Source organism: Callospermophilus lateralis, chromosome 18 (genome assembly GCF_048772815.1).
Source record: "Callospermophilus lateralis isolate mCalLat2 chromosome 18, mCalLat2.hap1, whole genome shotgun sequence".
NCBI classification, from domain to species: domain Eukaryota; kingdom Metazoa; phylum Chordata; class Mammalia; order Rodentia; family Sciuridae; genus Callospermophilus; species Callospermophilus lateralis.
The window spans coordinates 50,251,766-50,278,788 of record NC_135322.1 but is presented as its reverse complement, the minus strand read 5'-3'; the positions used below and the strand labels follow the sequence as shown (position 1 = coordinate 50,278,788).

Sequence of the window (27,023 nt, the reverse complement as noted above, 5' to 3'; positions counted from 1 at the left end):
GAATTTTAATAAATATTTCTTGAGAACCTGGTATTTAGTGTGAGGGGGAGGTACAGAGAGGCGTAAAGTGGGGCAGTTACTCCAGTCACTTCCTAAATCTTTGCCAAGTGAACAGAATGGATGGGTAAGCAACTGCTACTACCCATAATTGCTACGTAATCCATCTCTGGGGAACAAATCACAAACTTATATGCCATTTGTAAAAAGGGCACAAACAGAACCTTGGAGAACACACATTTGAGAACAGAAAGAACATAACAAAAAAGAACCAAGACTAGGAAATGTCCCTGGGACCCAGGAAGAGAGATTTTGAAAGGAATGAATGGGAGAAACACCTATCCTGCAGTGATTAGAGAAGGGAAACAGGAAGATACCAAACTTGTCAAAGATGAAGCAACTTGTTGAGATGGGGTTAAAAACAAATCCCATGGGTTAAATCCCTAGTACCAAAAAAAAGTCCATTTACAAGAAGTTACATACCAAGCAAGGTTAACAATCTACTCACTAAACAAATTATCTCTGAATCCCTTAATGTGTCAGGCCATGTGCAGATAGGGAATGGAATTATTTGTAAGATCTACCTGGACCATGACCACATGTCGCAGCTGTGAAGGGATACAGACATTAAGCTGACAACTACTTAATTATTTAGCTATTGCAGTAATAAGTGCCCAAAGGAAAAGTATGAAGAAAGCACACAAGGGACCTGGCCTAATCCAGAGTATTTGTGAACAAAGCCTGGACAAGGGCATGGAGCAGAGTCACGGGAACAGCATTCCATGCGAGGCCTCCTTTGTAGGCTAGTCTCCATGCTGTCAAGACAAATTTTCAAAAGTGAAAGACCTCCCACTTTGGAGTATGAGGAATCAGACTTATTTGTCCACCATCATCAACCAAAAAACAGGGCAAGTGTTTTAGACAGTGAAAAAGAGGCAACACAATTTGTTCCCCAAGAGAGAAACAAATCAGTGAATGCTCCTACTGCTCTGGCTTTTGGCACTTTCCAGATATTAGTCCAAGGGCCAAGAAGTAAAGCAGAGCACAGCAGTCCTGCTGAGCTACACATACATAAACTAGAGTTCAAGAAAGTAGAGGCAGCTAGAACTGACCAGGGGAGGGAGCCAGAGAAAAAGTTACACAGAACAAGGGCTTGTGAACCACAGGGTTCTCCTTAAATCTTAAACACAGGATAAGATTCTGCAAAGCCGGGCAAAGGTGAACAATTTCCATAACCCCCAGAGGACTAGGAACACTCAAGTTTTGATCACCCCAGAATACAGAATCCTTGTAGAGGCCCTATTCATACCATAACAGTCTGGTCAAAGTAGTCTTAGAGCAGTGGTTCTTTTTTTTTTTTTTAGATTTTTTTTAAAAAGAGAGAGAGAGAGAGAGAGAGAATTTTAATATTTATTTTTTAGTTTTCGGTGGACACAACATCTTTGTTTGTATGTGGTGCTGAGGATTGAACCCGGGCCGCACGCATGCCAGGCAAGCATGCTACCGCTTGAGCCACATCCACAGCCCAGTAGTGGTTCTTGACAGATAGAACTTTTGCCCTTCCTTAGATACTGGGACATTTATAAATGTCTGAAACATTTTTAGTTGGCCCAAATGATGGTTGTGAGGGGAGTGTTCAGGGCATCTATTGGGTAGAGTCAAGTGACCCAACTCATGCCAACATTTTTAAAGAAGACAGTAGCTAGGCACGGTGATGTACACTTGTCTCAGTGGTAAAGCACCTCTGGGCTCAAACCCCAGTACCAAAAAAAAAAAAAAAAAAAAAAAATTACTAAAGATATGAAGAAGGAAAAAATGTGACCCAGAGCCAGAATAAAAATCAATCAATTAAATTTTTTTCTTAGAAAAGAGACAGCAGAAATAAAACAATGTTAAAACTACAAAGATAAACTAAAAAAGCAGAAACAAAAGAGTACACACTGTCAACACTGCTAAAATTCCATTTCCTTGAAATTCTAGAAAGGATAGACCTATCCTAAAGAAAGTGCATCAATGGGTATAATAGAGCCAAGGCTATTTGGGAACTAAGTATAGGGTCATGAGGAATCTTTTGGGCATGGTGTCAATATCCTATTATCTTGATTGTGGTGATGGTTACAAATGTGTTTCTATTTGTCAAAACTCACTAAACAACACTCTTAAAATAAGTTCATTCTTTTAAGTGAATCATACCCTGATAATGTTGATTAAAATTTGGATAATGAGTCTAATGCTCCCATGCCTTAGGCTTATAATAAATTTTGTGTGTTCTTTTCCCTCTTTTAAAAAATAGATGATTTCCACACTTACTTGTATGCTTTTATGTTTTAAAATAAAAGACAAAACTGTTCTTTTATATATTTCAGATTCTTCATATAAGAACAATAGTTTCAGTTATCATCATTATTATTATTGTTACTTTTATTTCTGCAGTGCTGGCAACTAAACCCAAAGTCTTGTGCATGCTAGGCAAGTGCTTTACCACTGAACTACATCCTCAGCCCTTTTTGTTTTTTGGAGGGGGCGGGTACCAGGGGTGGAACCTAGGGGCATTTAACCACTGAGCCATATCCCCATCCCTTTTTATTTTACATTTTGAGACAGGGTCTCAATAAGTTGCTTAGGGCCTCATTAAGTTGCTGAGGCTGGCTTTGAACTTAAAATCCTCCTGCCTCAGCCCACCAAGTTGCTGGGATTACAGGCATATGCCATTGCGCCTGGTCCAATATTCTTTTAAATGAAGAAACATACTGACTTTAGATAGATGCTTCACTCCTAAAATATTGCATTTTCAAAAAAATTAGTGATACCCATAACATACCACAGAAAATTTTTATTTGTGTGTGCAAACGTTTCAATTGTGCTCTCTAAACATGGCATGTGAAATTTTAGAAGTCTGAATCAAATTCCTAGACTATTAAAAATACGCTGGATACCTCATGAGCATGTGCCATACAGGAAAATGTCACATGCTACATGCTGAGACATGATATCAGAACTATATAAGCTTCTTCCTGCTATCTTAGTTTCACTTCTGTCTGACCAAACTTTAGAGAGGTTGGCCATATAAGAATTCCAACTTGCTTAAAGCAAAAGCAGTTTTCAGGGCTTGAGATATAGCTCAGTGGTAGAACATGTGCGAGGCCCTGAGTTCAATCCCCAGTATTGAAAAAAAGAAGGAAAGAAAGGAAAAAGAAGCTTTTGTTTGTATGACTGCTATTACACTCGATTAGCTCTGGTGTTTTCATAGCTGATTTGTTTTAACTAGTAGACTAATAAACATCAAAAGAAGCAAAGTGCAAAAAGTCAGAGCCACTACACAGAGGACCTGGATTTATTCCAGGTAGTTGGAAAAAATGTTTTCCTCTCTCATACAAGAACAAATAAAACTTTCAACACAGGCGATGTAGATCTCACCTGGCCCTACAGTCACCTCAGTGGAATGCTTGTTGATAACCTTAATTTTATCACTGAAGCCATTTTTCTTCACAATTTTCACAGCAGCATCAGCCATAGGCTTGAAAACCTGGAAATCAGAGCCAAAACCCAAGGAAAAGTGAGCAATAAATACATCCTATTGTCCAGGGTTAGCAAGATATTCTGGCCTTCCAGGGTTAGCAAGATATTCTGGTCTTAAGATTTCTAACTTAAAGATTTCATTCTTTCCAAATCCTTAAATATGTGTCATGCAAGTAAACATAAAAAGGATGAGATTCAGGATTAACATGCATTTAGGAGCTTCCACTGCATACCCAGCAAAGCGGGAATAGAGAGGATCCTGCACTTCTTAGGAAGGGCGATAGGTGTCACTGCCATGCTATAGAGATGAAAGGACTTTGCCTCAAAAACCTGGTAAGTGTGCCACACTTTCCAGAGGAAACTGAGGCTGTTATTATGTTAGATTAAGTGTGGACAAATTACAGTCATGCTCAGAACTGTCCCAGATGCCCACTGCTGGCAGAATACATCCTACATTTCCTTACGGTACTCAAGGTCATCTAAATGCAGGCCACCTAACCTTCACAGCCATCCCCCAGCTCCCATACAATTCTTCCCCTGAACAATGCTTAGTTAGCCACACAGATCTCCCCACTGTCCACAGGCCAGCCTAAGGCTTCCCTATCCTGACCCCCACCTGCCAAATCAAACCCATCTTCACAAGGCAGCACAAATCTTTCTCTCTCCAGAAGTCTTCCCTGAACTCAGCAAGTCTCCCTAAACATAAACCTCTCCAACTCTTAATTTCCAACCTGCTTAGTCTAGAGTCACAGCTCCAACTACGTTAGTATTCATAAAACATACTAAGTCATATGTGGCCATACACAGAGTGGAAATACAACAAATGACAAAATCTCTGGTCATAATGACAAGATTTTCATTCTTTCCAAATTCTTTTCTGTATTTTCCACATTTTCAACCACAAACACATATTTTTTACTATAATCAAGGGGGAAATTCTATATTTGGGGGAGAGGGAGTTTACTAGATTTAAACCCACGGGTTTCACTACTGAACTATATCCCCAGACCTTGTATGTGTGTGTGTGTGTGTGTGTGTGTGTGTGTGTGTGTGTGTGTGTGTGTGGTGCTGGGGCCCAGACCTTTTTTGTATTTTTTATTTTGAGGAAGAATCTCACTAAATTGCTGAGGCTGGCCTCAAATTTGCATTCCTTCTGTCTCAGCTTCCCAAGTCCCTGGGATTATAGGTTTGTGCCATTGCACCTAGCTAGAAATTATATATTCTTTTGTAAAGAATATATACATTGCAGCGGGGGGGGGGGGGGGGGGGAGTGTTGGGTTGTGGCTCAGAGGTAGAGCGCTTGCCTAGCATACGTGAGGCACTGGATTCAATCCTCAGCACCACATACAAATGAAGATATTGTATCCACCTATAACTAAAAAATAAATATTTAAAAAAAAAAATATATATATATATATGGAGAAAAAAAGAATATATACGTTGGGGCAGGGCGTGGTGGCAGTCTATTCATATACCAGCTCCTGCCATAGGACCGGCATCTCTCAAACTCAACACATCCACTACAAATGTATTAACTTGAGCTGGGGATGTGGCTCAAACAGTAGCGTGCTCACCTGGCATGCGTGGGGCGCTGGGTTTGATCCTCAGCACCACATTAAAAAAAAAAAAAAAAAAAAAGATGTTGTGTCCACCGAAAATTAAAAAATAAATACCTAAAAATTCTTTAAAAATTAATAAATAGATAGATAAATGTATTATCTTTCCCACCAATTAAGCATATTCCTCTGGGTTCCTCTAACTAGTCAATGGTACCTCTGCCCTCCTACGTAACTGCACTAGGAAAACAACACACAAATTTGTGCATATACATAAGCACACACACTCCCTCCCATCAAAGCTACCACTATGAAGTAAATTACATAATTAGGAATAGAGCCCTTGGTTTTAGGTCTAGCTTTCCTGCTTATTAATTGCAGGACTTAATGCTTAACCTCTCTGAGTCTTAGCTTCTTCATTTGCAAATTAAAGATAATAAAATCTACTTTGGGACTTTTGTGGTAGGGTGCTTGCTTAGCATGTGCAAGGCGCTGGGTTCAATCCCCACCCTCCTGCCCCCCCCACATATACACAAAGCCCAAAACAATAAAATCTACTTTAAAGCTATCAAGTCAACCATCCTAAAAAATTGATTTCTTTGTATCTGCTCAAATACCCTTGTGAGGGCTGGGGATGTGGCTCAAGCGGTAGCGCGCTCGCCTGGTATGCGTGCGGCCCGGGTTCGATCCTCAGCACCACATACAAACAAAGATGTTGTATCCGCCAAAAACTGAAAAATAAATATCAAAAAAAGTTCTCTCTCTCACCTCTCTAATAAAAAAAAAAAGAAAAAACCCTTGTGAGTCCCTTAAAGTAGAGAAGAGGTTGTTTTTTTTAAAAATATATATATTTATTTATTTGCTTTTAATTACAGGTGGACACAATACCTTTATTTTATTTTTATGTGGTGTTGAGGATCGAACCCAGTGCCTTACCCATGCTAGACGAGCACTCAACCTCTAAGCCACAACCCCAGCCCCTGAGCCACGACCCCAGCCCCCAGAAGAGGTTTTTACTCCTTTCTATGAAATTCCATGACAAGTGCATAGTTTCTCACATATGCACATATAAACTCTCAGGACTTGATCTCATGGAGACCTCAAGTCCATTTTCCTTATCTCAGGATAAATACACCTAACTCAAGAGGCTGAGGATGTAGTTCCATGGTACAGTGCTTGCCTAACATGTGCAAGACCCTGGGTTCAATTCTCAGCACTACCAGGCCAAGTATGGTGGTACACACCTGTAACTCCAGCAGCTCAGGAGGCTGAGGCAGGAGGACTGTGAGTTCAAAGCCAGTCTCAGCAGCTTAGGAAGGCCCAAAGCCACTTAGCAAGATCCTGATCTAAATAAAATGTTAAAAAAAAAAAAAAAAAAAAAAAGCTGGGGATGTGGCTTAGTGATTAAGAGCCCCTGAGTTTAATTCCTGATACCAAAAAACAATTTTTTTTTAATAACTCAAAATTTTATTTAAAACTCTTTACTGTGGCATGTAGGTCCCAGACAAACTGGTCACACTCTACCTTCCTGATCTATCATGTCCTTTACCAAGACACTGAATAACACTGTTCTCCAAACAATATTTCCTTAGCCTAAAATAGCCACCTTTCTATAACGTGAGTATCAGAGGCCACAGTGTAGGGATGACAGGGCAGGGAGCTGGAAAAAGCCTGGATAGAACATGCTGGACTGTTAACCACCCGACTTTACATGAAATAGAAAAAAAAAACAAAAACTATTTTAAGTCACTATTATTTTTGATCTTTATTATTTCCATCTCAATAACTGAATCCAATTTTGTAGAGAAAAATACTTAAATTTACACCCCCCGTACACCCCAAATTTTAACAATGGTTAATTGTGGGTTAATAAACTACCTGTATTTATCAAATTTCCTATAATATACATTATTTACATTTCAGAAAATTATGTTTAATGTTCTAAGAAATAGCTGATTGGTAAACATATGATAGATTGCTCCATAGGAATATTTAACTTTGCTGCATATTCCAATTTCCCAACACCAGGCCACAACCCAGAAAAATTAAATCAAAACCTGTTGTGGGGGTGGAGGCTGGGGTTGTGGCTCAGTAGTACAGCACATGCCTAGCATGTATGAGGCACTGGGTTCAACTCTCAGAACTGCATATAAACAAATGAATAAAATAAAGGTTCATCAATATCTAAAAAAAATTTTTTTTTAAAAACCTGTTGGTATGGGGGAGGACTGGCAAAAGGTTTTTCTTGAGAAGGGAGTCTCACTATGTTGCCCAGGCTGGTCTCAAAATCCTGGGTTAAAGTGATCCTCCCACCTCAGCCTCCCAAGTATCTGGGACAACAGATGCATGCCACCACATGTACGTGTCATCAGTATCTTTGAAGTGCCTCAGTAAATCTGATGTGCAGCCAGAGACTGAGAGCCACTGTTTCAGAGCAGAAAATGAGGTCATGGAATCACATTTGACTCATCTCTAAGTGCTAAGAACCTGGCTCTGCACAAGGAATGGGAACACGCCCTGTATAAATGTTTATGAACAGACAGAGAAAGTGCAAAGGCATAAGGCACTTTCTATTTAAGACACAGGACACACGCTCAAAACAGTGTAGCTCACCTCAATAGCATAGCAGAAGTCAGCACCTGCTGTGACAGCCATCATTGACAAGAGTCCTGTGCCAGTACCAATGTCGAGAACTATGGCTTTCTGTCCTCTGCTCTTTACCCTGCTCACAGCAGCCCGGATACCCTGGTAATATTTTATATTCTAAGAGAGAAATAAAAGAGCTGTTACTTCACACCAATTATTATAAATAAGTAAAAAAAGAGTTGGAGAATCATGGTTTGCAGCAACAATGTTAATCAGGACCCACTGACCTTTCCAGACCCTGGAGGAACAACAGTGGCCAGCTGAGTTGGGTGGGCCTTCTAAGACTTCAGGAGCACTGCATCAGCTTCCAGCTCATTATTAAGTGATTATATTCCTTCCTCATTCACTCTTCTATACTGCGCTTAGTGATGCTGGGACAAGAGCTTTTTTTTTTCCCCTAGGTGTTAGATATAGCCAATGGGGGAATAAGAGGGTGACGAGATGGTAGGAGCAGGGAGAATCTTGCTCCTTCCTACAGGGATGCTGCTCTGGTCAGGGTCCTCTCATGAGTAGCAGTTGGTTTCAGACCCAATTTCTCCTAGAACCTCCATAATAAGCCTCCTCAGAACCCTCTCAGAGAAGCAGCAGCCCTCAAGTTGTGATCCCTTTCAGAGGTGAGAGCATCAGCTCCCCAAGCCTGTACAGCCAGCTTCTGCAAACCTTAAATTTCTCCTTTTTCTCAGCCCTAGCAAGGGCTCCCTGCAAGCATTACCACAGTAAGCTTTTTGTGTTCTTGCTGCCTTTTTTGGGAACCTAGGGGTGCTTAATCACAGAGTCACATTCCCCAGCAATTTTTTAAATTTCTGAGACAGGGTCTCACTATGTTACTTTAGAGTCTCACTTAAGTTGCTGAGACTGGCCTTGTACTTGCTACCCTCCTTTCTCTTTATATGCCTCTTATATCTCTTATTTCTTTGCTACCCTCCTGCTTCAGCCTCTCGAGTTGCTGGGATTACAGGCATGCATCACCCCATCAAGCTCTTTAGTTATATACATAAATTTATATGCATATGTATGTACACTTATGTATGTATCTCATATATATATACATACACACATTTATATTAAATTCAGGAGTACTTTACCACTGAGACATATCCTTCAGCCACTTTTATTTTTTTTAGACAAGTTGCAGAAGGTCTCACTAAGTTGCTAGGGCTAACTTTGAATTTACAATCCTCTTGCCTCAGCCTTCTGAGCTGTTGGATTACAGGTGTGTGCCACTCTGCCCAGCTACTTTAGCTACATTCTTATGGACTTTTTTCCCTGGCTTTACTAGAGATCAAACCAAGGGCCTCACAGGCACCAGGCAAGTGCTATAGTACTGAACTACATTCCTTTTAGTATCTTTAAAGTTATATTCTTGTATTGAGATCTCTGAATTGATTGTACTATGGTCAAAGAGTGTTGCCCTCTGGATACCAGTCTTGTACTAGTTACTTACTGCTGCATAAAAACTTATCCCCAAATCTAATGGTCTCTTAATATTCCTTATTAACTTTATCAATTTAAAAAGACATACAGATATTTTTTTCCATCATTTTTTGTTATTTTCAACAGAAAAATCAGGGTACCTATTCAGCCAAACCAATACAGATGTAAAATAAGATGTCTCTACTTAACTGAGCCATCAAGATAGAAAGAAGTTATATCCTGCCAGGTGCAGTGGTACATGCCTGTAATCTCAATGGCTCAGGAGGCTGAGGCAGGAGGATCACAAATTCAAAGCCAGCCTCAGCGACTTAGTGAGACTCTGTCTCAAAATAAAAAAATAAATTTTTTTTTAAAAGTTGGGATGGAATGCCTTTTGGCCAAATCTCCTGGAAGCCACAGCAAAAAGGACCCTCTCTGCAGGGCAGACTATGTAATCCCACCGTTCAGCTTTGAAAAAGAAGGAAATCTTGTCATCTGTGACAACATGAATGGACAGGGGGCATGGGGCCAGGGTTTGAGGGTGGGCGTTAAAGATGAAAGCCAGGGCTGGGGATGTGGCTCAAGTGGTAGTGTGCTCGCCTAACGTGTGGGGCCCGGGTTCGATCCTCAGCACCACATACAAACAAAGATGTTGTGTCTGCTGAAAACTAAAGAAATAAATAAATATTTAAAAAAAAAAAAAAAGATGAAAGCCAAGCAGAGTAAAGACAAATACTCATGATCTGACTTATATGTCAAATATAAAGAAGTTGGAACTTAGAATCAAAGAATGGTATAGTTAAAGGGTATAAAGTTTCAGTTATACAGGATGAGTAAGTTCTAGAAATCTATTATACAACATGGTGACTACAATTAATACTAATGAATGGAAGACTTGGAAACTACTAACAGAGTAGATTTTAAATATTCTTACCACCAAAAGAAGCATGTAGGTAAAGATATATTAAAATCTTGATATGAACATAGCTTGATATGAACATTTTATATATATATATATATATACACACACACACATCAAAACGCCATATAGTACAACACAAATATATCTAACTTTTATCTTTTTTTTTTTTTTAATTTATTTTTAGTTTTTGGTGGACACAACATCTTTATTTTATTTTTATGTGGTGCTGAGGATCGAACCCAGTGCCCCACGCATGCCATGCTACCGCTTGAGCCACATTCCCCAGCCCCCCAACTTTTACCTTAATAAAGTTAAAGAGTGCAAAAAAAAAAAGAAAGAAAGAAAGAAAAACAGAGCCAGGGGTAGGATTCAGCCTTCTGACTAATTGCCTGACCATTATACAATACTGCCTCTTAGTATTATTATCACATCATGATTCCTAGGGGAGTTTTGTTTCTTTTGTGGTACTGGGGACTAAACCCAGGGCCTTGTGTGTACTGAGCAGGCACTCCGCAACTAAACTATATATACTCCCAGCTCCTTTTTACATTTTGAGCAAGTCTCACCAAGTTGAACTTGTGATCCACTTGCCACAGCCTCTCAAGCAGCTGGGATTATAGGCATGCATCACTGCATCCATCTCCAGAAGTTCTTAACATTCTCATATTCCAAGATTTCATACACCATATCAAAATAATGATTTCCTTTTACACTTACTCTATCTTTGTCATGTAGCATATCTGCATAGGATGACCTAAAAGACAAAAAAAGATAGGTCAGAAACCTTTGCTCATAATGACACACATCAACGCATGAAGAGCATTCACAAATATAAATGCATTCCTCAATCAGATGAAACAAACAAATCATCCATTTTAAGTTATTATAATAGAATTAAAAGCTGTGATTCTCTGGTACTGCAGAAAAAAATCTCAGAAACAGATGTTCCTTCTTAGACCCCAAAATGCTATGGTAATTAGCCCTGTCCTAATAATCTCATAGCCACTAGCATCCTGATCATGTTATATGTTATACAATTTCCTCCTTTGGAAGAATTCTAAATTCAATATCCCTAATCCTTGATCTAAGCTTGCATACATGTGCACTTTTGCAGGTGATGCTAGAAGGAGGAAGTGGGAAAGGAAAATCACACATTTGCTATGTAAGTGAAGGCCATCATCCATCATGTCTAGCATCTTCACTTCTCTTTATTTTTTATTTTTTTTGTGGGGGTGGTGGTAACCAGGGATTGAACTCACAGGCACTCAGCCACATCCCCAGCCCTATTTTGTATTTTATTTAGAGACAGGGTCTTAGTTGCTTAGCACCATGTTGTTACTGAGGCTGGCTTTGAATTTGCAATTCTCCTGTCTCAGCCTCCCAAGCTGCCAAAAAATAAAAAAAGGTACATCAACAACTAAAAAAGAAAAAAAAAGTTCAACAACTACAAAGTATTAAAGGGAGGAGAATCATTTATCCATATCTTCTGCCACAGAAATTTACAAATCTATGGTCTGCAATTAATTCTGCACTTCATTTTCTCCCATAGTACTACACTGTGTGGTTTCCAGTCTTTTGCTATGCTAACAAAGAATAAATTCAACCTAGTTGAGAGTAAAGAAAATTATATTTACTTGGGGTTAATTAGAATTGCAACCTAGGAAAACACAGATTCAAACAATCTTGAAAATGAGTTCCCTGCCCACTTTTTAAGGCATATTCACTCATCATCTTTCTTGCCTCATCAGCTACTCATTTCCCCACCACTCCACTAACATCACTTTCCCTCACCACCACCAGCTCACTGCTGTCACTAACATTAAACATCAATCATCAAGGACTTCTCAGCAGCCTTGTTGGGCATGTCATCTTTCCTAAAACTCTCTCCCCCTTTTCACTCTGGCCAATCCCTCCTGCTTCTGCTTCTGCCTCTTGAGCTACTGCACGATTTCTTCTTCAGCCTTTCATGTTCCACATCCTCTCAGAGACTATAACCTCTCCCTGTTTTAACTCCACTAATTTCAGAAGATCCTCTGTCTCCAGACCCACATGTCTATCTACCCACTGGCATATTCATCTGTATGTCCAAACCGAAACACATCATCTCCATCACCTTCCCTTCCTCAACACTGCCCATTCCTCCTGTATCCCCTCTACCTTAGGGGATAGCTAAGGTAGTTCCATCCTCTAGTGACTCTTATCAGAAATCTTGGTGCTTCTTCAACTTTCTCTCTCCTTCCATCACTGCTTCCAAACTCAAACTCTGAGTTACCAAACTCAAGCTCCCTCAAAGGTGTCTCTTCCTCTCTCCATCTCTATTGCCTAAGCTTTGGGACTGCAATATTCACCCAAATGAATTCCTTTTTCCATCCCATTCCCCATACTGCTCTCAGCAAGTGTTACAAAATACAACCTGATCTTCTTTCTCCCACTTAACATTTTTTTTTTTTAAAGAGAGAAAGAGAGAGAATTTTTTTTTTAAAGAGAGAGAGAGGTAGAGAGAGAATTTTAATATTTATTTTTTAGTTATCGGCGGACACATCTTTGTTTGTATGTGGTGCTGAGGATCGAACCCGGGCTGCACGCATGCCAGGCGAGCGCGCTACCGCTTGAGCCACATCCCCAGCCCTCCCACTTAACATTTTAATTACTCAGAAAATAATGTCCAAAGTTTTAGAAGTAAGGTAACAGTGTTGAGCCCTTATTCTGTAGCAGACACATATTTCATGCAACCTCAAGCAGCCCTAAGATAAAGGTATTATATGGTGACATGAATATTATTTAACAAGCATGTGGTATTATACTACAGGTTGGTGAAGTAAAATAGCATGGCCAAGTTAAGAAGTGGTGAAGCCCATACTTAAGCCCATGTTCCTCTTCCTGTGTTTTATTCCAACTCTTTACAATGTGATTTCCACTGACCTTTCAGCACCTTCTCTCACCACCTACTTTGGTGATACTGGGAATTAATTCAGAGATACTCTACCAGTGAGCTACAATCCAAGCTTTTTATTTTTTTCAAGACATGGTTTTGCCAAGTTGCCCAGTATAGTCTTGAACTTGCTATCTTTCTGGGTTAGCCTCCTGAGTAGCTAGGATTACAGATATGTACCACCATGCCTAGCTATGCTATAATTTTTTATACCTGTCTCTTCCATAAAACTGCACATTCCTTAAGGATGGAAAACCAATTTTCTCCATCTTGGTTTCCACAGTCCTAGCACAGTGTTGGCAAGCTGAAATCGCTTAATGATTGCTCAGTAACTACAACCACATACTTTCAAACATTCCTTCTAAGGGGGGAAAAAAAGCATTTTTCTTTTTTACTCAAGAGAATCTGCCTATGTAAGTGGGTCACCATTTCAGTGATACAAAAATTTCATCAGCTCCACTAGTACTGAATCTTGGGTCTTCTTTACAATACTAGATAGATCTTCTGAGACTGGTAAGGCAGATACAAATGTCTGGCACTCCAATGGGCATGACTGTACCTAACTCTACAGATACCTTCCTGGTTAAACAGACCTGCTCATGAATAACACCAGCTATGATCATTAAGCACTGAGTGACAGTCTACTGGAGCCATCCCAGCATGGATTACAGGCATCTGCTTTGAGATGAGTGCACAATCCAGCTGTAGTCCCAACTATGAACCTGCCCTTGTTACCTGGCAATCTCCTGGTGGTAGTCATAGTGTTCATCCTCTTCCAGCCACTCAACAGATCCTGTAGTGGGATTGGCTCGCCCACAGAAGACCTTCATGGTGCCACGAGCTCCCCAGTATCTGGATAGAAAAGCAGCCTTGCCAGTTTGCTTCTTAAGAACAGATCTGATGGTCAGAAATCTATTCAATCATGGTACCCAAAAAAGAGGAGAGGACAATAAAACAAAAGGTGAGAAAAAAGAATTAAGAAATTGACAAAAATATCAAAGTCTTTGAAGTATTTGTTAATCACTATTTTCATCTTTCCATCAAGATTTAATTGATCTTGCCAAGCAGGAAGGTGCACACCTGTAATTCCAGCAACTGGGGAGACTAAAGCAGGAAGACTGCAAGTTCAAAGTCAGCTCAGCAATTCAACAAGGCTCCAAGCAACTCAGCAAAACCCTGTTTTATTTAAAAAAAAAAAAAATTGGGAATTAGAAAACATGTTGCAGGGGTTCATGTGGGAAACAATCCCAAAACCCTTATCCTGTGGTCCATGTACAACCACTTCCGAAGTCATTTAAAATTCAAGATTGTAGTATAGAACTTTGTTCAATGGAATTCCTTTTCTGCCTGTGATTGCTGTGGATAAAACCAGGAGTACAATATCCTTTCAGAACTGTAGTCACTGGCTTTATAATTCTGTATAATTAATTCCTTGCAGTGGTGGGGATTGAACCGAGGACATCACATGGTAGGCAAGTGCTCTACCACTGAGCTACACCCTTAGTCTCAAATAAATGTTGTTAGATGGGAACCATGTCCTGGGTAAACACTTCCATGGATAAATCCCTCATATATTAGTATGACTTGTCCTCTTTCAGAAGGAGCACTCACTTCATATTCAGGAGACATTCTCTGACCCTTTCCACATCCTCCAGAAGCTATGAACTCACATTTAGAGGGAATGAATGGAAATCATCAAGGCAAACCCTAATTGTATTACTAGTCAGATTTCAGTTACTCGTTCAAAACTTCTCTATAGCAGGCACTGTGTTAGGGACTGGGATAAATAGGATCACCATAATAAGACAGAGAAGGTCCTTCACCCCTTAGAGAATAGACTCTATGTGAGTGCAAGAAAGGAAGTGTACAGGGCACATTAAAAAGGAGGACTCTGAAGAAGACAACATTTAAGTTGCGAGGCTGCATCGCAAGCCAGGCTAAAAGTTAGGGACATCGTTTTTATATGCCAGGAATGCTTACCCCAACTTTTCCAAGGGCCATAAACTAAAGTAGAAAGAACAAGATGCATAAAGAAAATGTGATAAAAGCCTGAATGAATGAAGCGCTTACGCACAAGAAATAATAGGAGATTAGAAGTGAGCTTCTACAAAATACACGTGGACTTTCGGTTTCCGAAAGCATTCTATTCTAAGCGCAACAGGAGTCACCCAAGGATTTTAAGCAGAAGCAAGTCTACATCGGGTGCCCACTTTTGCAGGGCTGCTCCTGGTTACGGCGTTCGGTATATGAAATGGTGTTCAACGACAATGACTAGAAAAGGCGAGTCATCAGAGCTTTTGAATCAAGGAACAGTGGCCCAGTTCGTGGTGCGAGGCACCAAGCAAGAGTGCTGTCTGCAACATAGGCCTCGTCCTGTGCTCAGCCACTGGCCCACCGAAGGCATTGCTAACCGGACTGAAAAGCCAGGGCGGGCCTGGAAACACACTCTCCTGCCGGCCAGGGCGCTCCGAGCAGCCACCTGCGTACTCAGGAAAGGTCTGGAACAGGGGCACACCGCGGCATCCGAGTACGCCCACGCCAGACACCTCCACCCAAGCCTGAGGCAGAGGACACTACGCTAGTTGTCGCCGGGACTCCAACTACGACCCCACCTTCCCAGCACGCCCAGCTTCTCACCCGGCGCAGGAATCACTCGGCTTACTACCGCCGCCGCCGCTCCCGCCATCTTGCCGTGGTCAGCGTGCGGGGCGGGACCTTCGGGCGTCCACGGGGGCGGGACCTGGAGCACAACTGGAGGGTTCTCCCGACGCATCCCTCGCCTTCCCACAGTGCTTCGCGACAGCCGCTATGGAGGCCGGCAGGACCGCAGTGCTCCGGGTGAAGCGGAAGCGCACCGCGGAGCCAGCCGAGGCTCTAGTGCTTGCTTGTAAGCGCCTTCGGAGCGGCGATGCCGACGTCGAGTCGGCTGCTCAGAAGACACCGGAGGGTCTGGAGAGAGCGGCGGAGAATAATGTCTTCCAGTTGGTGGCCACCGTGCACTCTCAGGTATTGGGCGGTGATGGAATTTGTGTGAAGGGGATCTTGGGTCGCGGCCGGGATGGAACCGGATCTCCAACTCCCTTGCTGACGCTACCCTATCTTCCCCTGCTGCTCTCCAGGAGGAGCCAGTCCAGCAGCTCGTGCGGGCTGCCTTGCGCCCTTCCCGGGGCAGCCAGCAGCGTATCCGCCGCGATCTCCGCGCCTCAGCTCGAGATGTGCGGAAAGAAGGCCGCTACCGGGTGGTCTCCAGCCGCCGATCCTCAGGGACCTCCGGCAGCCTGGAATCCGAGTACGCGCCAGGAACCCCAAAAGCTGCTGGAGACGCAGACTTTCAGCTATTGGACCTGGTACATGAGGAGGAAGACCCAGAGGCTGACACCACGGCCTCCTTCAAAGTGAGTATGGATAGGGAAGTGGGTGCTGGACATCTTTGGTGGTGATACTAGAAAGAGTCTGCGCAGAGGGCACCACTTAGTTAAGTGGCCGCACATAGCTTAACCTTAGGAATAGATTTTACCGATTTGATTTTTTACTCTACACGTATTTACTCAGTGAGTGCCTATGTGCCACGTATTGTTCTTAAATTGTATGCATACAACAGTGAGGACAGAGAAGAAAACATTCAAGCAGAGGAGAAAAACGTTAGCGAGTAAATTGTCAGAAGGGGACAAAGGCGAGAAAGCGTGGTGACAATTTTGTGAAAAAAGCCTTTCAAGTAAAGACTTGAAAGTGAATGGCAAGACTGGGCGCGGTGGCATACCCCTGTAATCCCAGCAGCTCAGGAGGCAGAGGCCGATCTTAGGAAGATCCTGTCTCTAAATATAATATTTAAAAAGCGCTGAGGACGTGGATCAGTAGTGAAGAGCCCCTAGGTTCAATCCATAATACTAAAAAATTTTTTTAAAAAAGGAAGGAAGGAAGGGAAGGAATGATGACAGGGCATTGGTTGGGGGGCGAGGGCTTTCAAGGCAGAGGACCTGCAAGGGCAAAGGCCCTAAAGCTGAATTTGTGTGGTGTTCAGTGGACCAACAGGTCGGGACCTGTGTGTTAGAGCTAAATCTTTCCCCATAAAGAGCTTTGCTCAAGAGCCTGCACAAAAACTTGCATCTATAGTTTCATTGACTTTGATGGGAGAATCCTCTGAACCTGTAAATGACAACCTCAGTCTCCCTGTGTGCTTTGACCATGGGACACTCTCCACTTTCTCATGTGGTATCTGGTTTGAGCTATGCAGCTTCCTGTGATGAATCTGTTGAGAGGCATTCCACAGCACATCCCCCTAGTTTCCATACCTACTTGTGCTACAGGACCCTGGATAAGACATCTTATAGGCACTGGACCACATCTTACCTGGACTAGACCTATTCTGGGACATTTCATTCAAGCTATTCTTTTGAGCAGAAAAGATATAGGTGAATCAATTTGTGATTTAAAAAGAGGTCAGTGCCTGCCATGGTAGTGCACATCTATAATCCCAATGACTCAGGAGAGGAGGCGGAGACGAGAGGATTGCAAGGGATAGGCCAGCCTCACCAATTTAGCAAAATCCCATCTCAAAATAAAAATAAGGGCTGGGAATGTAGCTCAGTGGTAAAGTGCCCCTGGGTTCAATCCCTAATACCATTAAAAAAAAAAAAAAATGATGTCAGTGGGCAAGCCAAAGAATGAGCATGGTAGTGGTCCCCAGGAGTTGCCTGTAGGCCTCTAAAGGTGGCCTCACAAAATGCCAGCCCATTTTATGGTCAGCAATAGAGGTGCTGTTTGGGTCTGTGGATCCCTAATGGGAAAATATCATGCCAAAGGAACTCAGAGAAGATCTAGATCTGTAGAAGCAGGTTTGACTCAGAGCTTGGGAACAAGCTGGCCGATTTATCTAACTCCCTTTGCCTCTTTTTAGGTCAGTGTTCTCGTGTGTTTTTGTTCTGTTTTCTTGTTTGTTTGGTTTTTTAAGTTGTAAATGGACACAAATATTTAAATATTCATTTATTTTTCTGTGGTGCTGAGGATTGAACCCATGTGTGCCTTGACCATGGGACACTCTCCACTTTCTCATGTGGTATCTGGTTTGAGCTATGCAGCTTCCTCACATGTGTGAGTCAAGTGCTGTGCTACTGAGCTACAACCCCAGCCCCCATATGTTTTTTTGTGTCAGCCAAGATCAAAAGAGCAGGAGGAATTCTTAATAGGTTTTTATTCAAAAAGAAGGACTACCCGTTAGTTTTACAGACATTCTGGATTTCTTTAATTTTGTAGCTAATTAAGAAGAGATTAGTGGTCTATGAGAATCTTTTTTTTTTTTTTTAATAGTGTTTAGTTGTAGATGGACACTCGAACACAGGACCTCACACATGCAAGGCAGCCCCAGCCCTAGAATAAGAATCTTAAATATTAACAGAACTGTAACAGGCCTTCTTTCCCACAACTCTTTGGTTCCTCATGGAAAACGTTTTGAGTCATGCCTGTATTATGTTTTCACAGACATCTGACCCAGATGTGATCCTCTGCAATTCTGTAGAGATGATCCGCGAGCGGTTGACTGTATCTGAGGATGGACCAGGAGTCGGGCACCAAGAGGAACAAAAGCACGATGACTATGTGTATGACATTTACTACTTGGAGATGGCCACTCCAGGGTGGATTGAGAATATCCTCTCCGTGCAGCCCTACAGCCAGGAATGGGACCTGGTAAGGAGGTCAATGAAGGGAGGAGGGCATGTGGCTACCTAAACTTTTTCTTTGGTTAGGGTGCTTTGCCTCTCCGGGCTTCACTTCTCATCATTTTTCTTGTTCTTACTTAAAAGGAAAAACTTATTCTAGATTGGTTTTGTTGTTACTGTTGTTTTGTTTTGGTAATACTAGGGATTGAACCCAGGGCCTGGCACACACTAAGCAAGCTCTCAACCACTGTGGTACATCCCCAACTTTTTAATTTTAATTTGGGATAGGGTCTATTTAAGTTGATTATGCTGGCCTTGAACTGGGATTCACCTGCATCAGCGTCCAGAGTAGCTTAGATTACAGGCATATGCCCCTGTGCCCAGCAGGAAATAAATTTTTCACATGGCAGTAAAAATTTACTCTAAACGTCTTTTATAAACCTGAGTTTAGTGTAGGAAATTTTAGAAAATACCCCCAAATTTTCTTTCTCTACCATTGAACATTATTTCCAAGGGGACTACTGGGGGTTGATATTTTTTAGAAGTACTGATAATTTTTGCTCATAATCTTTTACAAGGTTTACAAAATTATCTTTATTGTTTATGGCTTCCTGTTTATAGCTGTCCACTTTAGAGGGTAAATATGTATAAGGGCTTAAATAAAATTAAATAAAAACAGATTTTTTTTTTTCTTTTTCTTTTCTTTTTTTTTTTTGGTAGTGGGAATTGAACCCAAGGAGATTTCACTACTGAGCAACATCCCCAGTCCCTTTTCTTTTTCTTTTGAGACAAGATCTCACTAAGTTACCCAGGATGGCCTTGAACTTGTAATCCTCTTGCCTCTACTCCCAAGTTACCAGGATTGGTGTGCACCACTACATCTGGCAAAATCAGACATTCTTAACATGAATGAGAACAAAAGCTTTCATTTATTTATTTATTTTGGGTGCTGAGGAATTAACCCAGGGGCACTTAACCACTAAGCCACATTCCAGCCCTTTTTAAATTTTTATTAATTTATTTAGGCACTGAGGATTGAACCCAGGTCCTCATGCATGCTGGGCAAGGACTCTACCACTGAGCCACACCCTTTTTTTATTTTTTGAGACAGGGTCTCTCTAAGTTGCTGAGACTGGCTTCAACTTGTGATCCTCTTGCCTCAGCCTCATGAGTAGCTGGGATTACCGGTGTGCACAAAAGTTTTTATTTTAATTGTATTAAAAGAGGAGAAAACTTTGGATGATGAAAGCTAACATCCTAACACCATATTCTTAAATTTTAATGATTAATGAGAAAGATGTAGTTGGCACCTGATATACTCAAATTGTAAAAGTACCTTTTCTTGCACCTGTACTGTACCCATAGTTTTGCTGTCAGGCATCTACCATGGACCACTACATAGTTCCTACTCCTGCCTTTGTGCACCTCCTCATATTGTGTTTTAGTTCTGACCTTTGGCATCACCCACAATCCATAAAATTCCTCTCCCATCTGGTGGCCCTCCAGGAGTTTGAAGATTACTGTCATTACCTGCTCAGAGCTGTGGCTCCTCTGCATTCCATTCTGGTGGAGCTTAGCCTAAGATTATCATAGTCCCTTGTATAGCAGTTAAACTAACTCCTAATCTGCCTTTTCACATGGTACTTTCACCTGAATCTCCCCAGTATCCTAATAGCTTCCTCCAAAGAGCATACCCTTAAGATGATTTGACTTAGACTTATGTTTGTGTTGAGATGTGCAGGTAAATGATGATCAACAACCAGATGACATTTATGAAGACGAAGATGATGAGAACAGTGAGAATAATTGGCGCAACGAGTACCCAGAGGAGGAAAGTAGTGATGGTGATGATTCCAGAGGTAGGTGGAAGATTGATAGGGAGGGACTGATAAGATCCAAGTCTGAGGCGAAGGCAATTGACAGGTACATCTCAGCTGATTTCCTTCTCTGCCATTGAACTGTATTTCCAGGAGGACTGCTGGGAGCATGTCAGTCAGGCCTGAGTTCAGATCCTTAGTTCTGTCATTGCCTTCTTATGATTCTTATGCAAGTTACTCCAGTGAGCCTCATTTCTCCTTCAAAAAATGAGACAATACTGCACCAACTTCAGTGGTTGGGATTTAGTAAAACATCTAGCCCGATGCCCCTCTCCCTGCTCCTATCTAGGAATAATGAAGAAAGAGGGTTGCCAGTAGGGATAGGCCCAGGATTTTCACAAGTCTGTCAAATAATTTCAAAAAATTTCTACATTTCCAATTCTTTAGAGAATGCTATAACACAGACGTAGTATTTAGGGGAAGAAGGAGGAAGGATATCCTGGCAACTCAGTTTCTTTGGTGACTACATTCTTCTGAGTACAGCCAATAAAAATAATTTTTTGATGTCTCATAATAAAGAAAGAATCTTACCAAAGGGGAAAGTGACAAAATACTCCCAGTATTAGGGACTTGGTTAGATGGTGGGAATGAATACTTTAAAAATGTTCTACATTCTAGATTTTATTTACTGAAAATGTATTTTATAATGGGGAAGGGAAGGAGTTCTTGCCATACCCTATAAAATCATAGAGTAAGAATCCATTCCTGGTGTCTCCATCTAGACTCTGATGAATATAACAGCCTCAGTGAAGAGGAAAGAGGCAGCAGCAGGCGACTGGTATGGAGCAAGTACCCTCTGGATGTACAGAAGGAATTTGGCTATGACAACCCCCACGACCTGGATTCAGATTGATGATCTTGTGATATCCAGGAGGTTCTACCACAGGCCTTTGAGGGCTCTGTGACTGGTATCAACTGGCCTAGCAACATGCTCTTAGGATTCCTAGCTGAACATGTGGAAGGAAAAAGCAGACCCAATAGTACCACCCCAGCAGTGAAAACTTAAGGGAGTACATCTTTTCTACTCACAGTAGGCTCCTTGACCTCTATCAAAAGAGACCCTACCATCTGGCCCAGGCATTTTTCCTAATATTCCAGTTCTCCCATGCTGAAGCCAGAAGGGAAGGAGAAACACCTGTTTCATTAGCAGTAATATTCTGCTTCCCAGCCCACCCCAGGATGCCTACCTGCAGTAAAAGCCTGTTCTCTTCGATAGAGGGGATCTAGAAGGGCTACAGTGGGTTCCTTGCAGGGCACAACCCAGTTATAACAACTGTTAGGGCAGAATGTGGAATTTGAGCTGGGAGGTTTTAGTCAATAGGTCTCTGTCCTCCCTACTTCGGACTTCAATAATGGTTGTAAAGATTGCTGTTGTCCTTTGGTAATGGGATCAAGGCACAATGCATATGAATGATACTATTTAATAAAGATTAACTTTTAATATGGAAGCAAGCAATTTTTCAAAAACTTTTCCCCCTTTTTTTGCAGTTCTGGGAACTGAACCCAGGAGTACTCTAAGCAACACCTCCAGCCCTTTTTATTTTTTTGAGACAGGGTCTGACTAAATGACTAGCCTCAAATTTATCATCCTCCTTCCTTTAGCCTAATAAGTAGCTGGGATTACAGATAAGCACTAACACACCCAACTCTTCAAAACCTTTTAAATCTGAATATCTTAGGTGTTTTTCCATTGACTTTCCCCCACAAAAAAAATGGGGGGTTAATGAGGTAGAAGTTATAGAATTAACCTTAGACATAAAGGTCTCACAACAAGGGAGGATGAAGTAAGCATAACCTGAACTTGGCTTTCTATTGAGAAGTGTTTCTTACTAAAACAGTAATTGTCCTTCAGTATCTGTGGGTGACTGATTCAAAAACCTCCTGTGGATACCAAAATCCACAGATGCTCAAGTCCCTTGTATAAAATGACATAATATTTGCATATAACCTACACATCCTTCAAATACTTTGTCATCTCCAGATTATTTATAAAATCTAATGCAGGCAGGCACTGTGGCACACCCCTGTAATCCCAACAGCTCACAAGGCTCAGGCAGGAGGACCACAAGTTCAAAGCCAGCCTCAGCAACCTAGCAAGGCCCTAAGTGGCTCAGTGGTTGAGTGCCCCTGGGTTCAAACCCCAGTATCAAAACAACCAAAAAAAAAAAAAAACAGTGCAATATACATAGCTGATATACTGTATTTGGGGAATAATGACAAAAACTATGTTTAGTGTAGGTATTTTTTTTTTCTACCCAAAAATATTTTTAAGCTACAGTTAGTTGAATCCATGAATGCAAAATTTATTGATAGGGAAAACAAACTATATATGAACAGAACAAATTTTGGTGCCCAAACCTTAAATCTCTTGTAAGCAATCTCTATCCCTACCCTTTTCAAAATCCCAGCTGCCTTAACTGTTTGGCATTGATTCTAGTCAAATAGAATTTTGTGCAGTGATAAATGTTCTATATCTATACTCTCTAATAGTAGCCACTAGCCACATGTGGCCATTGAGCACTTGCAATCTGGTTGGTGCAACTGAGAAACTGAATTTTTTTTTCTTTCTTTTTTTCGACTGAACCCAGGGCCTTAAAACACATTAGGCAAGTGCTGTGCCACTGAGCTACATTTCAGCCCTTTTTAATTTTTTTTAAATTTCAAGAAAGGGTCTCGCTAAGAGCTGGCCTCAGATTTGGACTCCTCTTGCCTGTTTGCTGAGTAGCTGAGATTACCATACCTGGCCATGAATTTTTTACTTTGTTTTAACTAGCTACATTAGCACAGGTCTAGGAAAACACATAAAACTTTCCATTTGAGGTAGCCTCTATCACATAGGAAAGTGAAATATACAGGGAGAAGTCTTCTTCTCATCTCTTTCAAGATTTTATAGGTTTCTCTACTTTTCTACTTCTACCCATTCTTTTACTTTGTCCATTTTATAAGCACTTACCTACATTTGTTCCTATCTACATGGAATTGTTAAATCTGCTAGAATTATTAGGCTCTGTACTCAGGCTATTACTGCAGCTAATTAAACCTAAAAGCAGGCTTAATACTAGTCATCTTAGTCTCCTTCTATAGACATAGAAATGAAGGATTAAAAACCACTTTGCCGTTTTAATGTACTCACTGCTGTTTATGTGTTCATTAAGTTTCGTCAACATCAAAGGGCTGACAACTTCACAAACTACCTACTGAAAAGGGTACAAACTGTACCATTGCAAAAGGGATTAGCACACCAGGAGAAGGATTTAGTAAGATTTAATGAAGACCTGGTGGGAACTAATTCCACTATGAAACTTGAGTCTGTAGGGTATCTGGCTACCCTCCCACAGAAGGGTTTCTAAGAGAAGTTTGTATCCAACATCGAGGAAGAATGTTGTCATCCTTCAGTAATGAGAGGAGGATGACATGGCTCACTAAGCAAGCACTCAGCACCTGAAGTGTGGTGTCCCTTCTTCTGAGAAGCCACTGGGGGGCAGCACATTCCTGGGAGAAGTTGGTTATTGGGTGGAAAACACTAAAGCCAGAGTCAAGGATCCTCAGATAAGCACAATGCTTAAAGGATTAGCTCCAGAGGAGCCCTGGGATGGTGCCAGCTCAGCTCAGACAGAAATCATATTTATATAGTTTAGGCAAGTCAGCCTTTGCACAAGACTCCATGTCATCAGACAGGAATTTGGTATACAAATCCCCAACCCATGACAGTAGGAATGACCCCCCATATTCTCACAGATGCATGCCCTGAACCAAAGGCAACTGATCATGCTCCCCTAAAACTTTATTAAGCAAGTATATGTCCAAGGTAATTCCCTTGTCTGCAACTGGGGTCAGTTTGGTGAAGAATGATCAGAAGGAAAGATTGCCCCACAGTTCTTGTCTTCACTGTCGACCAATTCCAAAATCTAAGGACAAGATGTCCACGGGATGTGCCAGATCAACAAGTTCTTCTGGGTCTAAGATGACAGTATCTGGGGGCATCCCAGAACAGTTGTATAATCCAATGCAGCCATGAAGGAAGATCCCATTAGGCCAAACCTGCTGCTCTGGACTGACCTGGTGGCCCAGCTTAAGCACCAAAGTTAGTTGCTTTCCATTCTTGAAAGTTAGCTGAGGTGCCAGATTGAGGTTGAAGCAGCTTTTCCCCTAGAGTCTTCACTGATCTCCACAGGAAAAAAAATAGAAGTCCCACAAGTACCAAGTGCTTCCTGAGACTGCAGCCCTGCAAGGCCTCAGGGGCAAGGGAAGGTGGGCAGGAAAGGAGTGCACTAACCCTGTGACCCACACTGAGGCAGCTTGGAGTGTAAACAAAGCCTGGTGCCAATAACAGAAGCCAGGATGCAGCCTGGTGTGAGGTTTTCAGAAAAAGAAAATGACTACTTTCAGCACCAGAGTGGGCTTGCTTGGGTCTGCACAGCAGTCCCTCACACTGGCCCTTTCAGAAAGGAACAAGTTATTTGATGACTTGGGTCCATAAGATGTTCCCCCAAATTACTGATAGTGGATAGAATTCAGGTGACCCTCCTGAATTCCAGAACATTTCAGCCCTCTTAAACTTCATACCAGAAACCCAGAGATTAACTGTATTAACTAGAACAATGACCTAAGGTTTCAATAAAATAAAGGATTATCCTTCAAAAATATTAGTATTACCAGATTTCTGACTCATAAATTTGTTCATATCTACTTGTCAGACCTGAGCCAGTTGCTAGTAACACAAGACCTATCTATAAACTAAAGTATATGTCCATGATTTTAAAAATCCTTAAAGTTCACTTTTGCAGGTAAGACTCAACTGAAGATTGTGTGAAAGTGAACATAAAATCTATTATCAGAATCTGATTTACCACCACATTGAGACATCTCTCAGGGCAGAGAGACTCGGTTTGGGGTATTTTGAATTTTTAAACACAGACTATTATTTCCTATACATGAATGAACATTCTTTTGCTAGAATTGGTGTTCCAGGTTCAATATCAATAAGTAAAGGAATACTGGAATTTGAATTTGGTGGTATCAGTGGCAGTGTCCAGTTAGCTGCAGAGCTGCTCCCCCTTAGCTGGAACAGGGAGATCTTCCCCAGCCCTTGTTTTGGGACTGCAGCCTCTGCCAAAGCATCATGGTTCCAGCTAGGAAGGTACAGGTAGGCAGGTGGCCAAAATCAACTCAATTCAGAGCCAGAAGCTTGCCTCTTTTCTTAAGGATTTTGGCCATAAGTGCAAATGTGTTCCAGGGAAATTCAGTCAGACAGGCAGGACCTCCTCCAAGAGAAGGCTAATCTGTATACAGCAAAATCCTGTGGCTCCCCAAGCACATGGACACAAATGAGAAGTCAACCTTGACAATATGGAACTTCAGTGGCCACCATTGAGACCATGAACAGCTTTCTTCCTGTCAAGCTTATTGTTTGAGTGTGAAGTTCCACTACACAGAGTGGTATTTCTCTTGTGGAATTCAGGAAAGGGGGGACACTGTTCCCACATCAGTTAAATAAAGCTTGCTGTTTGTGCCTCCCCCAAAACAAACAAGGAATATAACCCTCTTCCCAGGGAAGAATTCTGAGCCAGAGGAAGAAATAGTAGCATTTTGAGCCTCTAACATCAGGAGGTTGCACCTGGTCAGAGGAAAGCTCTCATAAAGTATCCTCACTTTAGAGACTTTTGGTTCAAACTTCACATGCTGTGAACCATAATCAGAGCCATCAATCTAGCACTTCCTCTCCTCTGCAGCAACTTACCCAGTATGTCAGGGGTGCACCTACTCACCCTGGAAAACTGAACAACCATTCCCCTGTTCCCCAACCCCCCCTCTACCCTGAGGTCCCCACCTTCAGGTACTCCAACCCTGAGTCTCCTCCCATAGCTTACCAATGAGTGAGCACTGGCCCTGAGTCCCCTCACAGAATGTGGCTCAATAGGCTCCTTTAATTCAGGAGGGCTAGGCCCACATAGTCTTGTTATCTGGACTTTGGTGGTTATGGCCACAGGTGGCCAGCTTTCCAGGCCTCAGGGAATGTCACCTCTGGCCTCTAGTCAGTTTTCCTCTCAACCTTTTTCTCTTCAGTTACATCTAGCTCAGTCAGGACGCAAAAGCAAAGTTGCTGGGTGATTCTGGTGATGGTAGCTAAATGAAAACAAAGAATCATAGGTTTTAGCAAACACATTTATTTGCAGCCCCAACCTGAACAAACTGAAGGCTAAAAGCACATTTGTGGCTCCTTTCCCACCTGTCCCTTGGGTACCCTGGGCCAGGCTTCACCCCTCCCCACTATCCAGCCTCCTTGTCCTCATTCCATACCCAGCCAGTCTGAGGCATGACCACTTGTTTTCCTTGTACTGTCAAGAGATAATGCTTTAACCCCCAAATAGGACTCTAAAATCAGAACTAAAGAGATCATATCAAGATCAAAAGAAAAGTCTTGTGAGCAGCCAGGTCTCATCCTCCAAAAAATCACCAGCAGTGGCAAGGGGAGTAGTTAGCCCCTGTGGGAACCTGTGCACA

The 27,023-nt window shown here is 41.8% G+C and overlaps 3 protein-coding genes across 11 annotated transcripts in view; 1 reads left to right on the top strand and 2 right to left on the bottom strand.

Annotated features, from left to right (window-relative positions):
- Prmt7 (protein arginine methyltransferase 7) overlaps nucleotides 1–15,701 on the bottom strand; it is a 34,738-nt gene extending 19,037 nt beyond the window's left edge. The window contains exons 1-6 of one of the 3 annotated variants that reach the window (XM_076838254.2): nucleotides 15,623–15,701; nucleotides 14,066–14,161; nucleotides 13,721–13,897; nucleotides 10,771–10,807; nucleotides 7,686–7,835; nucleotides 3,415–3,523 (exon numbers count right to left, since the gene is read on the bottom strand). In XM_076838254.2, the coding sequence (XP_076694369.2) occupies nucleotides 3,415–3,523; nucleotides 7,686–7,835; nucleotides 10,771–10,807; nucleotides 13,721–13,815 (391 nt within the window). In that variant the 5' untranslated portion in view covers nucleotides 13,816–13,897; nucleotides 14,066–14,161; nucleotides 15,623–15,701. Of the gene's footprint in view, nucleotides 1–3,414; nucleotides 3,524–7,685; nucleotides 7,836–10,770; nucleotides 10,808–13,720; nucleotides 13,898–14,065; nucleotides 14,162–15,622 lie in introns of those variants that run through there. The other 2 variants (XM_076838255.2, XM_076838256.2) reach the window with 2 other exon arrangements.
- Nucleotides 15,702–15,789: 88 nt separating this feature from the next.
- On the top strand, nucleotides 15,790–21,967 carry Slc7a6os (solute carrier family 7 member 6 opposite strand). Its single transcript, XM_076838163.1, has 5 exons — nucleotides 15,790–15,991; nucleotides 16,105–16,380; nucleotides 18,464–18,670; nucleotides 20,384–20,501; nucleotides 21,242–21,967. Exons 1-5 carry the CDS (start codon nucleotides 15,794–15,796, stop codon nucleotides 21,370–21,372), a joined length of 930 nt encoding a protein of 309 aa, XP_076694278.1. The 5' UTR covers nucleotides 15,790–15,793; the 3' UTR covers nucleotides 21,373–21,967.
- Slc7a6 (solute carrier family 7 member 6) overlaps nucleotides 19,566–27,023 on the bottom strand; it is a 41,114-nt gene continuing 33,656 nt past the window's right edge. For 6 of the 7 annotated variants that reach the window (XM_076838157.2, XM_076838160.2, XM_076838161.2 and 3 more), the window contains one exon: nucleotides 19,566–26,645. In XM_076838157.2, coding sequence (XP_076694272.1) covers nucleotides 26,551–26,645 — 95 coding nt within the window. In that variant the 3' untranslated portion in view covers nucleotides 19,566–26,550. The remainder of the gene's footprint in view (nucleotides 26,646–27,023) is intronic. The other variant, XR_013089150.2, reaches the window with a different exon arrangement.

Bases quoted from the DNA above. Each gene is read 5' to 3' on its own strand.
- Slc7a6os (XM_076838163.1), top strand. From the start codon at position 15,794: ATGGAGGCCGGCAGGACCGCAGTGCTCCGGGTGAAGCGGAAGCGCACC. The intron at 15,992-16,104 runs GTATTGGGCGGT...GCTGCTCTCCAG, and splicing joins TGGCCACCGTGCACTCTCAG to GAGGAGCCAGTCCAGCAGCT. The intron at 18,671-20,383 runs GTAAGGAGGTCA...TGAGATGTGCAG, and splicing joins ACAGCCAGGAATGGGACCTG to GTAAATGATGATCAACAACC.